Raw genomic sequence first — 18,454 nt, 5'->3', positions numbered from 1 at the left:
ATATTTTATGCAAGTATTGATTTTCGCATATAGCAGAGATTGATGCAAATGTGTACTAGTGTTTGGGTGCATCTTTGTAATACCCTTATTATGCATTTTTCTGATCCAACATCGTAACAATTGTAGGATATCCAGAACTGAGATAAGTGGTGAACAATATTGGAACTTTCTTGATATGAACTTTGTTTTTGAAAATATTGCTTAACCGCTCTGTATTTTGTATTTCCTAATATGCTAGAATGCAGATACCCAGCACAATACCAAGAAAGTACAGCACACTGTGAAAAAAAAATAATTGTTACTGATAACACTACCTATGCGTATTTTTGGTTAAACTTTAACTGTTATTTTATGCAAATTAGTCTATTTTCATGCAAATTAGCCAAGTTAGCCACAAAAATGATTTTAATCATTTAATTCCTTGGATGTGGAAAACCAGAATATGACTGCATAGAAATCCACTATTATGACTAACTGTTATTGGTGGTCATTCTTTTTTAAAGTGAAGTCTGTAATAAATGCATGATTGTGATGGAAGTAATTTGATTAAAGGTTATTCATAGTGCTAAAAAATAAAACATTTATCCAATATTTTTTTAGTCTGTCACTCGAAATACAGAATGTTTTTTTTTTGGCATCATGGCGATATATTGACAGATGTATAATATATTTCTTGTTTTTGATTGTGAATTAAATTAAAAAAATATATATATAAAGTAATTTCTAATTTTTGTCTGAGTATGGTTGTGACAGCCATACTGAAGGAGATTTTTTCTTTCCTAAATAGTTTACATGTTAGCATGAAATGTAATAGTATCTGCCAAACACTGGTGAACTCCTTTGTATGGGTGAGTAGGTCACCTACATGGTAGGTCCACACTTGGGAGACATTCCTGGAGTTGAATGCAAGAGGTCATGTAAACCTTGCTGCACTCAATGGAAATACCACTATACCATGGGTGAGACATGGTTACATGTACTATATGAAAATTTAATTTCGAAGGCGTCACCATTATTTACATGGGTGAGACAGGGATGTCATGATGGTAATAAACTACTTACATTTATACCAAGCCCTGTGTCAACTCAACTCAACTTAACTCAACTCAACTCAACTCAGCTGTGTCTATCCACCACTATTAAACAATAAGAATAATTTATGTTGAATTTATCTCACTATGCTACATACTCAAATTGTTTTATTGAACAACGAAATGTCATTTTATTTTATGATGTTATTATATTGAAAGTTTTCTATTCTATTCTCTAATATTCTATAGGTTGTGTACTCCCGAGACTAATATTTTGTTTTTTTATTTCCTTAACAGAACTTTTGCTTAATTTTATGAAATTTGATATTCCTCCCTATTTCTTAATGTAAACTTTTTACATTATCTCCTGTTCTCACAAAATGAAAACTCAATCAACTGTTAGGATTGAATTGTCTGCATTTATTTAACCAGCTGAAAAGCAAATGGAACAAAAATATCAAGTTTGCTTTTAGTATTTCCTGATGATGTACTGATTAAAAATTTTATTTCCTTCTGACAGGTTCAGGCAACAGCCACATTCAGTTTATAGCTGTAATTGATACTCCTTATCTTCCGGCTACCCTGCCCACCCCTGTTAAGTGAATAGTTGTGTCCGTGTCCAATTGAAGAGACAATTGACCAATGAGATTAAAGAGGTGATCATTCAAGTATTTACAGAAGGTTCTAATAGAGCAGCAAGTAGCTATATAAACACTTTGACAGTAAGAAAGCCATGTCGCTGTACACGGAAAACCGCTCTGCCTACGGTAGGCCGCTCAACTCCAGTATAATGGCAACTATGAATGGGCTCAATCGAAGTGAATCTGTGCCGATCACCGTCATCAAACAGAAGGATATGGAGGTAGAAGTTTTAAATGAGAATGGACACCAGCGTACACAAAGTTTTCACATTGCCACACAGCCAAATGGCAAAGAATCAAATCAAACTGTATATCTGTATGCTAGTCAGTTGTACGCTAGTTTAAAACCCAAGATTAAATCAGAGAGACTATCGGACAATGATAATTGGTGTCAGGGCGCTGTACCACCTCAAATACCACCACACGAAGAAAAATACCGAAGGCTTGTCTATGACTTGGCATTTGCTACCCTAAAATGTGAGTACGGTAGATGTTTGTTTTTAACCATAATCAGTTCCCCCCTGTGTGAGTCATGTGTATAGTATCATGTTTACTAACCATCCTAGTAACCGTGTAAATTATCACTCTGTGTGATGTTAGTTGAAAAGTTCAAATATTCCCGATGACCAGCCTTGTTTAAATTTACAGTTATTTCTGCTTGTCACCTTGAATAAAGTGTCTTCTATGTGCATATTGTTGTTTGTCGACAATAGACAAAAAAACTACTAAACGATGGTCTTTGTAAGGTCTGATGGCCGCTTTGTTTGTTGTACTTTAAAGTTGTAAGGGTTCATGAAATGAGCATAAAACCCCGCCAACCAACATGTTTATAAACACCACATAACAATTTCCAAGCCAAAGTTGACAACAACTTGTCAGACCATTTTGGTTAGGAGTATTTTGAGGGACTTAAGTTGGACCTATTTTAGGATTACAGGATTCTCTGTATTTCAAAGCTGATCAGTAGGGATAAAACATAAGTGCTCTATTTTGTAAGTTTTGCTGTCAGCCTGTACTTAGCTACAGATTTACACTGTAGAACTCTGTGGCCTGTGGGCGTTTTATGCTTCCTCTGTCTATAAAACAGTCCAGTTAGTTCAGCATGGCTTTTATTAAAGCTAACAATTTTTTTTTACTGTTTTAACTGTTTTTTAAAAATGATAACTTGTAAAAACTTTTAAACTAAAGAGTTGGGTAATGACGTGTGAAATATAATCTCAATGTGAATGGAATTAAGTTGTGACTTCATTGATTAGTGAATAGATGATAATAAGGCGTCAAATTCCTGTTACACCCTCGTAAACACAAGTGGGCAAGTGACGCAATTGTTCATTCAGGTGGTTTCAATCTGATTGTTGTTGTTAAACTTTTGTTGTTGCACTATTGTTTAACTAGAAAACAGGAAGCACGTTCTCATCAGAAGCAGTGAAAACTTAACATTGAAAGTTTTAGTGTCAAATTTTGTCTAACTTTTCTGTTGTAACTAATTAAATTTGGATAAGTTCTCAAATTGTCTTATAGTAAATTTTGTGAATATTTCTTTAAAAAAATTCCCCATTTATTATCCATACTGAGATGGCAAGTTTCAGATTTGTGAAGTATGGAATAGTTTTTTTTTTAGTTTTTTTCAAAGTGAAACTTTACACAGTGTAGTGAGACAGGAATGTTTTAATAACCCTTAACCACCCCTAAATTTGTTCACTTTAAAAAAAAACTACATAACAATATTAACCAAGACCTGTAGCAAATGGAAAATTACGTTAATTTGGTTCAAAATAAATTATTAGATATATATATCAAAATGCTGCATTTTGACGACAAAAATAATGGTGTTTAATAGTTAAAGAGGTATGTGAAACAAAATAACCCTAATTTAAATATCAAATGAATGTTAGCCATTACGATAGGTGTTGTTGACGAAATTTATTCCACATACTCATCCTGTTTTTACCTTTTTGAATAACAGTGGGTAGCAATCGTTTATTTACCTACATGGTTATTGGTGGTGTATATATCTAAAATATACATAATTCTATGAATATAATACTCCACTTCATGGTTAAATAAAAATCTGTCAGATGGGGGAATATTCTAGTAAAATATGTTAGCATAAATTAACAAAAAGTATGATTACACATGTCATGATTGTTATTCGTAACTTATTTGCTGGAATTTGAAGAATGGTAAGAGTAATTAACGTGATGTAAATATTTTTTCCCCCAAACTGTCAATACCCACTGACCCCCATAATGTTGAATGGTCCATCCCTTAAAGATACTGCTGTAGAACACTTTGATATACATGTAGCTCCATGCTATTTAACACATTGTCAGCTGATACCATTGTATATCATTCATATTATCTATCCAAGGTGGCTTACACATTGTGTTACTAGCAATTTGGCTCAATGCATGAATTGACAGACGAACAATTATAATATACTTCTTTTTAAATTAGCTACATTTTGAATTAGTGAAAGCTAAATTAGGTAAAAATACTATACTAGTTAAAAAGACATGTTTTAGATTACATTCTCACCTCAGTAAACATTTACTATCACTTACTAAGATAAATGTATAGTCATGAGTTGGATTCTTTATCAATAGTATGTGTAACTTTTGAATGCAACCATTGATTTCCAGTAAAAATTTATTTCTGTCAATCAAATCCACTCACAGTTCAATATACTGATTCCTAAATAGCATTTTTCGTGTTGATTCTTTTTATCTGTGTGTGTGTGTAAACTAATCGAAATGTCACTTTGAATTTCAATGGGCTTGTTTGAATATTACAAAACTTGTACAAGTTTAGGAAGCCTATATTCTTTGCTGCAAAGTTGCACACAACACATGAAACTGCTGCTATTTCAAAAGCAAAAAAAAAAAAAATTGTTTGGAATTATATTTTTTTTTGTGAGGTACTTTTATTTTAAATTAAGTTGCAGCCATTTTGGTTTAATGCTCTTTTTACAAGCATACTTTCACTGAGTGAGTGAACAACCAGATTTAAGTCAAGCTTGTTACTTCACTTCATATGTACTGTGTAGTCATGACAACTAACAGACAGATATGTTTATGCCTGCCTCTCTTTTCGGAACCTCTTGAAAAATAGTCCCATATTATTTTACAGTACAGTTGTGGCAAAACTTAACTTCCAACTGAGTTGGTTTTGTCTTTTCATGAAAACTTTAATTTTTAAAGCAAGTATCATTGCCTTCAATAATTTCAACTTATTTTTATAGTATTTACCTGTGTTACTAATACGAGTCATATTTAGACAGATTACTGCTAAGTTGAGATATGTAGCAGTTTTAAGAGCATGCTAGGCTAGATTAAGTTATGCTTAGGCCGAACATTGTATAAAAAGTGAAATGAAAAAATTTTCATAATCAATTATTTACCATGGTTAATACCATAAAAACTAATTTTACATCACCATGGAAACCCCTGTCTTAGGTGTATATTACTAGTATCTACACAAATGAAAAGTATTAGAAAATAGAAATTGGAACACATCATTATGTGGATCATGGCAATGATCATTAACGAACGTCAAAGCTGAGTGCCGATAGACGCCACCCGCACGCCCAACTGAATTCTACTTTCCGACTTCATTGCTTGATGCATTGTGTAGGATGCATGTGCTTTACAATCTTTTCAATTCAGCAGTTTATCAACATTCAATGCGGTTGTCCCCCTTTAAGCCCACTGAAGAATAACAGTGGTACTTTGTTGACAAACAAACCAAACAGACGATTGACGTAAATAATCTCCATAAGAAAACAATAGGGTTTTTGATGTGTATTTCCTGTAGTCGTGTTGTCATGGTGTACCACGTCTGATTAGGGGGAAAAGAAATTGGGGAAAGATAAAATAAAAGTAATCTTTGCAACTCCTGTAAGGTGCCAGGCTGATACTGAGTCATGGAGCTGATATAACATCACCTCAAGTCTGACATTTGAAATGAACTTGTCATGCTTTTATACCAGAAAATAGTTCCATGTCGTTATCACCATGGCAACTTGCACCTTGCTGCAGCCATATTGAAAAACGTTCATTTAAATATGTCTGTTATGATATAAGCATTTTATAATTCATTGAAAAAATTCAGAAAACAGGTTTAAAAAGTTTTTTTTCAACTTTTCTACTTTAGTTTATGTAAGTCTTTTATGTTCAATGGTTTTGCATAAACTAAATGTAAACCAGTAGACAAGTATTTTCACAAGATATAATTTTCGCTGTCCCTTAATAAAAGTACACTATAGTAATGCGTTATTGTAATCTGTTTTTTTTAAAAATAACCGGTAAGCAATAACAATGTCTATTTGATCCTACAAATAACTTCAATTGGAGAATATTCCAGAAAACTAGACAAAATTGTGCACCTAAAATGATGTTAGATAATTAAAAGTGTCGTTGAAGAGAATAGTTCTTTGTGTCTCCATGGCAACAGTAACTTGTAGCTGTCATATTGAGAAAGACAAACAGTGACCATGTTTGTTCAAATATGTCTTATAAGACACCAGCATTCTTCATACTGAGAGCCCTGTGTGTCAGAGTTTTCACTCTTACTGTCTGAATCTCAAGTGGGGGAATCTGCTGGGGACAATACTGTCACAGTTTGGGCTTACTACTGAGTTCACTCATCCTTTTCACCAGTTAAGGAGTTGAATGCTATGAATATAAAAAAACAAGTACTGCACATTGTTAACAAAAATAACTAAAGGTCACTCTGTTCGCTGAGAAGGAATTCTGTCATGATTTTCTTTCCCTCTGAATATCATTGCAGGTATATAATTTAAGCAAATTTTCTGTTACAAAAATCATGTACATATTTACCATAATTTATGAAATCATGAATTGTTTATGCTAACCAGTAAAGATTATTATGTGCTTTTGCATAACAAATGATATAATTAACATGATTTATGTTGGGGAGTTGTGGTAAACAACTATTGGACATTCATAGGAATTCTACGGCCTTGTCTCTAGACATTTATTTCAAGCAAATGAGGTTGATGTTTTCACTGGCTTTATAACTGTTTTACCACTATAATTCACTCCTTGAAATTGTTGGGTAATTTTCTTTGTAAGTCTTGAAATTTATCATTATCCCATCCTATATCCGTTTGGTTAGAAATTAAATTGAATTTAAAGAAATTTTTCTGAAAACATTGGCAACTTGTCTGTCTGTGACAGGTGTAACCATAACAGGTAGTTGGTTTAAGCCCCATCGGGACTTGATTTCTTTTATCTCAAAGTGTGTCTGATGACAACACATACACACATGGTTATAGTCTGTCCACGCATACATGCAGGCCTAATCCAGATTATGAGAATGCATGAAAACAAATTTTCTCATGACCTTTTTTGACAGAACTAGATCATTTACAGAATGTTGTGGTCCTCGGGAGATTGATTTTGTTAGTAATAGAAGATTTGTAAATTAAAATAAAGAATGAAAGCTATTGCTTTAGGTGAAATACAAGTGCAACAATAAAAGTGTATGCTGGACGCTGACGATGGAAAGAAAGTGTGTCTTGGGGGCTGTAAGGGTTGTTCTTTTGACCTGTATAGTAAGTTAATACATTGAAGTCAGCAAGGGATTTGTTGCACTATTTGAACCACAGTATCAGCTTCATTGAACATGCATTTTAAAGTTGCTTTCTGAGTTAATTCCATCAACTTTATTTGTGTCTTGGTATCATTGTGGAATTTATTTGTTGGTCTAAAATATTTAATAATTCTTCAAACTTTGTTTTTTTGGCTTCCAATTTCATTCTTTGTACAAATTATTTTTGCTAGTTAACGCTTTTAAATTTATTGTTCCAATGCACATGGATTTACATAGTAATTTGGAAACGAAGTCTTCTTAAATATTTACTGCATAATCAGACCATCATATATTATGAGGCTATTACGAGGATACCTCAAAGTATGCACGAAGACAGTACACCGGGAGTATCGACTGACGCGCAGTAAAGGTCGGTGCAACAGCGTACTGTCTGAGTGCATACTTTGAGGTATTCTCGTAATAACCTTATAATTATACATCTTTTCCTTCCAAGGATACACCATGGGAATGCCGAAATCTAAAATGTTTAGAACAGAATCAGCGAATTTCTTTGTGTAGAGTTCAGTCAAACTCTGGTGGCAGCCATGTTTCTTTTTTTTTAGAGAACTCTTACACGCATAATCATTCCATACTTGGAATTTGCATTTCCTAATATGGTAGGATGAAATTACCCTGTAAAATACTGCAAAATTACGGCACGCTGTAACTTATGGCGTTAGGGTGACAGATGTATAATAATTGATATTATAATCCCCGGACTGTAATAAATGTTTATAATTAAAGACGATAGTGTCACATAATTCCATGGTGCAATTGGGATTGGTACCTTCCCCTTTCAATAAACTTGTATCAATTTAAAATGTCATATTACTGTCTCATAAAGTGTAATTAACGATTTCTCCCTAATCCCATCTCTACTGTTAATCCAGTCCAAATGATTTAAATCCTTTAGATTTTAATTTATTAAATATGATTAATCTCATCATCCATTTTGATTTAATAACCATGAGTGAGAAATAGATATAGGTAATTTATGGATAGAGTGTTTACCAATTTCTTTTTAGAAGCTCACCTCAAGAAATTGAAATGTACAGGTAAATGTGTTCAGTATTAGAAAGATGCCCTGTAGTAGCTGAGTTGCTGTGTTAGAAGAGATAAATTACCTCTCAGTTATTTATACACCCAACATAGCATATAGTGTACATTTCAACTTGCACACAAGCTTCTTTTGGTGATGGACTTCTAATACAGAAAATAAAGTTGGATACATATGATATATTACTCCTCATGGCATTCATATTTGAGAGACTTCATATTTTTATTTCAGCTCATCAAATTTAAAACACATCTTCAGCACAATATTTAAAAAACTGTTTTGATATAGCCCCGGTAAGACAGCAGCACCTCATAAACTAAGCCAGTACCAGTAAGTCATTCCTTGCATACAAATTTTTATCATTTTTTTTCTTTATGCTTTATGTTTCTTTACTTTTCATGTAGTTATTTTTATTCATTTACTAATATCTGATTTGTAACAATATTTTCCGGGGGATGTTATGTGTTAATAAATGAATTGAAATTGTATGAAATATACGAGGGTAATGTTTGAGAAGCCTTAAAAATTCCAGTAACTTATTCAAGCCTGCCGGTACCCTGTGTCTTGAACATAAATTAAGCAGTAAGACTTGTTCGCACTTGGAATGGATAGGTTTATGAGGCTGAATTGATTGGTTGATCCCGGAAGTTATATTTTTGCGATTACTATGATTGTTATCAGTTGCTGGATTTAACTACACAAAAATTCCATCATAACAAAAACAGCTCCTAGACTAGCTAGTCAAGCATCTAGGCCTAGTCAGAGAAATCTCTTTACCTCTAGAAGTGATGGATTGCAGTACAGACATCCGCATTCCTTGTCACAATATAAATTGCCAGAATGTATTTTTACTGAAAATCGATATATATGTATTGTGATGTAATATTTATGCATGACTGCAGTCAAACAAAAATGTTTGCTGATTGATTTTATTGTGACTGGCATCAGGGAACCCTGTTAAGAGATAAATCATGCCACCTTTGATCTGTTAATAGTGTTAGGTAAAGTTGTATAATGATGCCTTTGTGTGGGAGTCACCACGCAGGGGGTACATTTATTCATGTTGTCAACTTGATTTCCTCAACTTACAGAGTTGTATTATATCAGTGATCTATCTAGTTACATGTATGTTTAGTCCTAATTTATTCTTCCCTCCACCTAAAAGAATAATTTAACTCTTTTTAAAACTGATTGTATGTATTAATCTAATATGTATTTAAATCTGTTTGTAGACATTAAGTTAATAATTACAGTGTTATTTAGTTGTTAATGTTAAATTCTTAGTGCACCACAGTAGTTCACATGTTTAGTGATGGGTCCCATCACAAGAAGAAGAATGATGTCATTTCCCACAATACATTGCATGGCTGTCAAGCTTAAAATGGTAACTAAGGCCGATGGAAACGAGAATAACCCATACACACTTTGTGCTGGTTACAAACAACACTTTATTTACAGTTTCAAGAATCAAATTTGCTTGAATTTCTTGGAGTTCAGTGCTGCTTCAATTTTTCTTGACCAAAGCTCAAGTTCTCCTCTTCACTGCCTCACGACTTCCCATTGATTGACGCCATTTTGTTTCTAAAATACAACCACAATGCAGTGTTGGTAAAATTATTGTTGATCCACAAAAAATCTTGGCATGCACAGTATGATACTGTGATGCTTCAATTAACAAATTGTTTCCATTAAATACTTGCCATTGATCTCCATAAAAAAATCATTATCAATTGTCACAATTTATATTAAACATTAGTCTAGAAAAAAAAATTTCTAAAAAAAATATTTTCCAATTTGATTAAGGCAGACAGGGAATCAGATTTAACTTTATTCATTTGCAGTCAGGTATTTTTTCCAATCATTTTTTCATCTTCCTGATAATAATTCAGACATTTTTGTGATCAGTTATCTGTTCTAATTTATCTCAACCCAATAGGGATTCAGCTCTATATTAAAACCATGGCTGGTTATCAGCAGGGATGGATCAGAAAATATAATGGGGAATAAGAAAACATACACACATAAATTTAATCTTAACCCCTTAAACCACTTCTATTTTGGACAAATTTTCATGAATTTGATGAACCAGTGAAAATCATGAAATTTTTTTCTGTGGTTCTACGACACAATATGTCAATGTCGATCACAAGCCACAAATTGTGAAAATTCCTAGCTGTGGAATTAAATATTTTACAGTAGATAAATTGTTATACACAGTTACCCCTCTTATAAATAAATGACAAACCCTTAGAATAGAATAATGTACTTGGAGATTGAATAATGTACAGGGCTTCACACAGTCATTCTCTAAAAATGCCATTGTAATTTTGAGATTTGTGTTTCATTTTGTATGAATTAATTTAACATTTTTAGTTTCCATGGTTTCACTTTTGCTCAATGCAAGATGCCTGACCGTGTAATTTGAAAGCTGTATTTTTTTCGAACGTTTTTTGTTGTTGTTACAATATCAACAAAAAATGATACAATATTTAATCCACTGATCAGTCAGCTAGCTTGAAATTGTAGATTATTTCTATGAAACCAGGCTGAAATATTTACAACAGTCACGTTTTTTTGGGTTCTTACCAGGTTGGGCCGTGGAATCACCTAGATAAATTGACTAGAAGAAATTATTTGTTTTCTTTTTGTTAGTTTTGAACAATTCTCAGTTGGCCTCGCACGTTTCACATGCCTCTTAACAAGTGAGTATCCTTCAACATTAATTAGATTGCTGGGAACCAAAATCTAGTAAAAAATACCTAACTTATTTTGTTGCCTGATGGTTGGCTACTGTCTTAAATTCCCACAGAAAAAAGAAAAAGTAAAATACTTTATGATTATAAGCTAAACCCGTATACTGCATAGGGGCTATGTTCCAACATGCAAGTATTGACAAAAACCAAGAACAACATAACAGGCAATTGGATACTAAAGAAAAAACAAACTTATTGACTTAATCGCTACAGGTTTTACATTGTTGCTGTTTTCTGACGCCAAAACCCATTTTGGAGTGTTATTAGAGTTTGGGTTTCATGAATTCCAAACTGATTGCATAAGTAGACTTATGTCAACAAAACTTGATAGGGAATTGTTCTGTCTTGGTGCCTGCAAGTATACATTGTCGAAATCAACAGGTGGCATTGACCAATCAGGATATCCTACCTGAGGTCATTTACCTTCAAATTCATAAATAAAGCTGTAAACTAGCTGTTACCCATGCATGTTGTGCTTGACAGCTCTGTTCTATTGTTTGACTGTGAATAATTGTGATTCATCAACAATATCTGTAAATGCACTGTCTTTCATTTCATGCAATATATAAAGTTTCATTTCGGTGAAAGAGGTTTTTTTGAGTGTTGAGCTGCTGTCACTTAGCAACAGGTACTGGAAAATGTGTTTAGTTTAGATCTTTGTGTTTATACAGGTGTTATTGATACTTTAAAAAAGGTACAATGATATCTTTAATCAAATTAGTCAATGATTATATTATTTTATTGTTATGAATAATATTAACATAACTACTTTGAATATTAAATTGAAAGTAATATAATCCAAGACAGTTGTAAATCGGCAAGTACAACTGTTGTCTGGGGAGATGATGTCATCTACAAAGCCTCAGATCATATATTTGATGTCGTGCTCAGTGTTATGGAAAAATCATTAAATTTGACAAATATCAATTACGTTATACGCTTGCTATGGAACTGATCAGAATATACTAACATCTACTAGATGAGAGGAGAGTTGTTACAAAAAAGCTTCATAAAATGAGTACCCAGAATATATTTAAAAAAAAGTATTAACAAAAGAATTACTCAAACCTTGTAAAACTTATATGAATAATAATTGTAAATAGCTTCTCACATAGAATGTTTTGATTGGTCAATAAAAGTACATGTATAACTGTTGCCATAGAGACATGAACATCAAGTATGAAATGATGAAGCCTAACACCTAAAGTTTTGGTGGTAAATCCAAATGATCAACTTGTCTGATATACATGGTTGTAAATTCTACTAATGGTTTGTAATCATCCCTCGTATACATGTATTACTAAAATACTCAGGAAATAGATCTGTCAAGATTACCGTAATATTAGATAATAAAACATCAAAGCACCTAAGTAGTGTATCCAATATGTTTCCACATACATAGGATATAATTTTTGTTATTACCCCCTGTGATTTTATTACAAAGCACCTGTCTTTTTCTTTTAAAATGCAGGTTGAGTAGTTTTTCCACTTATTTATTTTTCTAATGGCATGCCAATCTTAGTCTTGTTGTCAGTTTATGGTTGAAACTAGGAGACAATAATACATGTATTGGCACCAATCCGACATGTTATTTTAATATCACGCCATGTAATGACATTTCTCTGCAGGTGCTATAGACATTCACTCTATGGTTGTCAGTGTGAGTAATTAGTGGCTAAATGATGAAACTGATGGCTATACCATTACTGAAAGGGGTAGTATGGTTAATTTTGTGGCCCTGGAGTTGCTAATTCCCGTCAGGTGATGAGCCTGATGGCTGTATTATTTATAAGACCATTCCTGGTCCTGGAGTTGCTAATTTCAGTCATTTTCTAGAAAGTAAGTGGGGGGGGGGGGGCTTGTGTATTTGTATGTGTGATACCAATCACAAGTGAACTGTGTCATGCAGCATCCTCTACTGCAGGTGTGTGTTGATTTGTTTTTTAGTAGATGAAGAATTCACTATGTGTGTAGCGGTATTATCTTTTTATATTGGAAACCATGTACATGCGCATTTGTAATAAATAAAACACCAATCCGTCATGGATGAGTTTCATTGAACTTGAGTTTTTCTGATTCATAAAAGGCCTGTGCAGCACACTTTGAAATCGTACAAAAGTAATACTCCCATTTTTTTCAAATTTGGCTGTTCTGCTTCATTAAGTTCATCTTACTGCTATGCATTTTGACCATGACCACTGATTTGAAAGCCTGTAATGATCCACAAGACTAGTGGTGCGTATAATTCACTGCACACAGAAATGTACAATAGATGCAGCTCTGATTACCAATCTTAAGACCAACACCTTTAAGTTGTACTAAGTCATTGTCATTGTCTTGTGCTAAGGCCATCTAGAAGTGGGGCAGGTTATACAGTACTGTGCATTTCCTACTGAAAATGATAACATTGAATATAAACTGGACAATACTTTGGGGGCTTCCTTTTGGATTACATAATTAAAGTAGTATGTTCCATTAACAAAAACACATACTCAGAAATTATTGAGGGGTTAGGTTACTGTACATAATGTTCATAATTCTGACTTATGCTAAAAAAATTATATGTAGTGTTATGAGGGCTACCTTTGGCTGTCATGAAAAATTGGAGAATTTTTAATTTAAGTTATCCTTGGAATAATGTGTCCTATGAAAAATGGTCTAAAATGGCTACTTTTGGATTATTTATATTTTTCTTGAAAACACAACCTTATTTCTCTGTAAAAACTTAGATAATGACTCGCATATATGTGAACTATTACAGTTTTTTAATGATTTACTGTGATCAATTTTTTCCAAATTTTTTTTTGGATGACAAACTACATGTACCTTAAAACCACCTGTTGACAGTCCTTTGTGCTGCCTTCAATGCTGCTCAGTTTCAGAGTGTTGTGACAATTAAGTTTGGATAACTGACTTTTAGAATGCATGCTTGAATGCACATTGCTATGCTCTTTGGTAGCTATAACATTTGGTATCATTTGCACTGGTTTTCAAATTCTGTTTGCATTTAGCAAATAACATAATGTGTTTACTATGGCATGTACCATTGAGATTTGAGTCGGTGCCAATTGATTTAGACAAATTAAGACAATTATTTCAAATTTTGCATACAAAAAAAGTTTTTATCCAGCATTACATGTACATGTCGTGACAATATCTCTTTATAAATTCTTAGCATCATGAGGTTTTCTTTAGTTGGATTGAAAACGTGTAACTGTCCAGTAATACAATAGCTTCAAAAGTTGTGTACACTCGCATACAAGTATACATAACTGGTCTTGACAATTCCTCTATGGTAACTAACATGTATTTTGGGGGCATCGTTGAGCAGTGAAAGATGTACACAACAATAGTTTACTGTGTTTTTTGTTATCTTGATTCTTTTACATATACACTTTGTTGATTTTTTCAACTCTTCTTTTCAATAGTTTTTGTAAGGTCCTCGTGCAATGATAATGAGGACTTGTTAGTATATCAGGAGGAGTACTAGTGGATGATGTGCCTCTCCTTGTCTTCATTCTTATATGTAATACGTTTTATTGATTAAGTCTCTGTCTTTGTTTGCAGGATTTGTGAGATTTTGCATTGTGTTGACTGATATTCTGTCTTTTTATAATGATCTCTCAAAACTGGGTGGGGGCCGAAGTAAAGTCGTTGACCGTTTTCTTATGAATAACTGTAATGAACCTTGAGAAATGTTTTGACAGTGTTGTAGAGAAAGCATTCTTGCCAAGCCAACCATGGAGTATATTCGGGATATAGACATAGTTTAGTCACGTACAAAATTTACCAATCAGACAATATAAAAAAACTATAATAATTATTTGTATTTATTCAATTTAAATTAATATATAGCTAAAATATATATGTTTATAGAAGACATTTTCAATAAACCCAAATAACCGGATTGTTGTTTTTCGAATAAAACTCAAGTTGTCGTGCAGCAATTTTGTGTGAATGATGTATTTTACACACTTGTAACCCACATTGCACACGGCGTAGTGTGATGACCGTGATATATCAAGTTTTAGTGAATTCTATACTCGTTGGCAGTGTCCCTCCAATCCAGGACGAAAAAAACAACTACTTATTTTACCATGAAACTCACAGCTACAGTGGAAGTATTAAATTAGTAATGCTGTATCATTTAGTTTCCTTTTTGTCATAATTTTCTTGTACATGATTAGTGGCGTTACTGAGTATCAGTGTGAGTGTGTTGAGTATTACAATTTAACAAGAATTTGGGTCATATGACTGTCATAATGAATAAATGAAACTTTTAATATATAGATCTGTGAAATTTGGATGAATTGAAATGGTTTCATAACCCTTGAATTTCAAAAAGGTGTTTTACATGTTCCTATGATGCATTGTGTATAGCAACAGTTATTTTTTCAACAATTAAGCACATGTACATTGATTTCAATTTAAAGCCCCAGAATACTATTGTTAAAATAAAATAAAAAGTAGCGAGAAAAGATGAAAAAAGGCGCAGCACAACACCATTTTTTATTTTATTACTTTTGTTAGCCTAATTAACTTATCTATGTTGATCTTCAGAGTGAAAAAACTGTTCAGACAAACAGTCATTTTCATTGGATTCAGAACTTTTAACTGAGTGCAAATCGTGTCTCAGTTGTAGTCAGATTAAACAACCCCATCTAATGGATGCCTAAATGCAAATACTATTTTATGGACTATTTGAGTAGGTTTATGTAACTATGTGATTTTTTTTTTTTATGACCACTCACCTTTATGCTGTTCATTAATCATACTCTGCTTCTCTCAGCACTTCTTACTTATTTTTAATTGAGAACACACTCTTTTAATAAAACTGGTCAAGTGGCCAGCTGGGGGTTGCGAACCAGAAAGCAATGAAATTACTTGCTAGGAGCAATGTGTTTAAAATGTGTATGTAATTTTTAAATTTTCATTTTATTTGTACTACGTTTTATGCTACATAATCTTTATTTTATCAAAACTTTAAAAAACAAATAAACAATAAATAACAATTAAATTAAATATACATTTGTATATGCCATTAAAAAGAAAGAAAAAACAAACCCAAACAAGGATATTTTTTTCACATTCTACCACCAGCTGTATTAAGTTTTTTTTATTTAATCTCTTGCAGTGGTTTCTGCACAATGAGATATCTTGATAAGCTCTACTGAGCTCTCTTGTCTAGTCTTTGGGGGAGGGCCTTTGGTTTCCATGGAAATGTGCATGTTTTAACCATGTTTTACAAGTGTTACCTAAAATTACCAACTAATTATCAACTTTTTTGTGTCATCAATTTCTCTGTCTAGTCAGAGCAGTTGGTCTTATTTCATCACTTTGATTGTTTTGATGGAATTTCATGCATTATTGACTTTGTATCGTAAAATATATAATAAACACTCTACTTTCAGAGAACACAATTTATATGCTTTTTCTAACTAGGCTTCAATATTTGAACAAAGTCTGTAGTCTTTGAGATTTACGAGGACTCTTACTCATTAAATTCCAACAAAAAGGTACTATAGAACAAATTAAAATTCAGTCAACCTCAACGTAAGGTCAGACTTGTTCTTTTAATGTCATGGATTCTCCTAAAATGTATCTGAACTTCAAATACCATATTTATTTACCATATACCATATATATAACGGCTTCAATCTGAATGCACGAAGCAAACCCCCCTTTTTTTTAGCCCTCAAATAAATGTATCTTGCATGCTCCTTTAGAGATGCAATTCTAATGAAACAATTACGGTAGTTTTTGTTTTTATCTCTATACAATCAATTTAGATGTTTTATCTGAATGAATGAATATATTATTGCATAAGCTTCAAAAATGTTTTTGAAATTATGAGAACAAATTTACTGTGAGTCTGTAGTCGCACCCAACACTGATTTAATATAAAAGAAGTTTTCAATGCCCTTTGATCTATCAAAAAAAAAAAAATGTGAGCTTTTAATAGAGCATATACGGTAATTAAAAAAACTGAAACCATTAATTGGTTCATGCCACTTTAAGTTTTTGTGAAAATATACAAAGTGTTTGTCGTGTAGTTTACACGTACGTTGAATACAATCGAACCAGACATCCTTGATTGACAATTTCCTCTTTACCTAGACAATAATTTTTCTGTAAATGAGTAAAAAATTACGCTTCCATTTCTTGTTTTGATGCAGACTCATTATTAACCTACAACTGAGTTTATTAGTATGGGCACAATTTCCTGTACTATTGTGATTAGTGTAGAAGTAGCATTTATCTCGTTAAGAAATGCACATACCGTATGGTTTCCTAATACCGCCGATACATGTTATGAATTTTAAAGAGGTTCAGTGAATTGTACGTGCGATGCAATTTTCTTGATATGAAAGTTTAGCTATTTTCACTGGTGAGAGAAGTTGTTTTTTTATGTTTGGCTTATAACTTAATGTAAAGTAATCGTTTAAAAGTAAAAACATTATTTTGTTAAAACAGTATTTTGTTGGAAGTCACAAATTTTGCGCTTGCACCACCTTTTTTCTGTGTCTGGACTCCTTTTATTCTATTTTCCCTCATTTTTTTTTTACAGCAAGTCTCAGAAGTATTGGGGCAGCCAATTTGCAAACTCGCTAGCGAATTGGCTATTAACTGCTTGGGTTTTGACTAAACAGTTGGCCTTCGAATCTCGCTGGCGCTGACTCGTGGTCACGTCCACTCTGGGCGAGTCTATATTGCATTAGGGAACATAGTATGCTTTTACGTAGCCTGGAACATGTCTGGATTCCCCTGAATGGTTTGCTTTGCGAGGCCTGGGAATGGCCAGAGTCAGCTGGCGTACAAGTGATAATATGATAAATGCGATTACTCCATCGATATTTACTATATGGGGTAGCCATCTTGAACACTGATTGAAACTAAATAAAGAGACAAGTTGAGAAACAGTTTCCTATAAATCAGGGAGAAAATCGGCCGACCCCCTACTGTAATATAGATTCATCCAGAGTGGGCGTAACCACAGGACGGCGCCAGCGAGATTCGAAAGCCAACCGTTCAGTCAAAACCAAAGCAGTTAGCCAATTCGATAGCGAATTTGCAAATTGGCTACCCCAACACTTCTGAGACTTGCTGTAATGAGGATGGACAAATTTATATTTAAAGGCTGGTGGTTGTTGCATCGCATCCTGTTCAAAATGGAAACCATAGCAACATACACAACACAAGTGATATTCATGCGAATAAATTGAATATACGAATACTTCATGATGACCGCTGCTCTTCAATTAAACCCAAAAATTCATAATATTAAAATATGCCTTATAGGTATGTGACAAATTATGTAAATAAATAAAATGTGAACGGTATCGTCATTAACCTTGCATT

At 33.1% G+C, this 18,454-nt stretch overlaps 1 protein-coding gene across 2 annotated transcripts in view; it reads left to right on the top strand.

Annotated features, from left to right (window-relative positions):
* The first annotated feature begins 1,664 nt into the window (after positions 1–1,664).
* LOC102806253 (protein NSUN7-like) overlaps positions 1,665–18,454 on the top strand; it is a 45,566-nt gene continuing 28,776 nt past the window's right edge. The window contains exon 1 of one of the 2 annotated variants that reach the window (XM_078006919.2): positions 1,665–2,149. In XM_078006919.2, the coding sequence (XP_077863045.2) occupies positions 1,765–2,149 (385 nt within the window). In that variant the 5' untranslated portion in view covers positions 1,665–1,764. The remainder of the gene's footprint in view (positions 2,150–18,454) is intronic. The other variant, XM_085498044.1, reaches the window with a different exon arrangement.

This window comes from Saccoglossus kowalevskii, chromosome 4, assembly GCF_978046115.1.
Source record: "Saccoglossus kowalevskii chromosome 4, keSacKowa6.1, whole genome shotgun sequence".
Taxonomy (NCBI): Eukaryota; Metazoa; Hemichordata; class Enteropneusta; family Harrimaniidae; genus Saccoglossus; species Saccoglossus kowalevskii.
The sequence above is the reverse complement of the archived record's forward strand: the minus strand, read 5'-3'. Positions and strand labels throughout refer to the sequence as shown.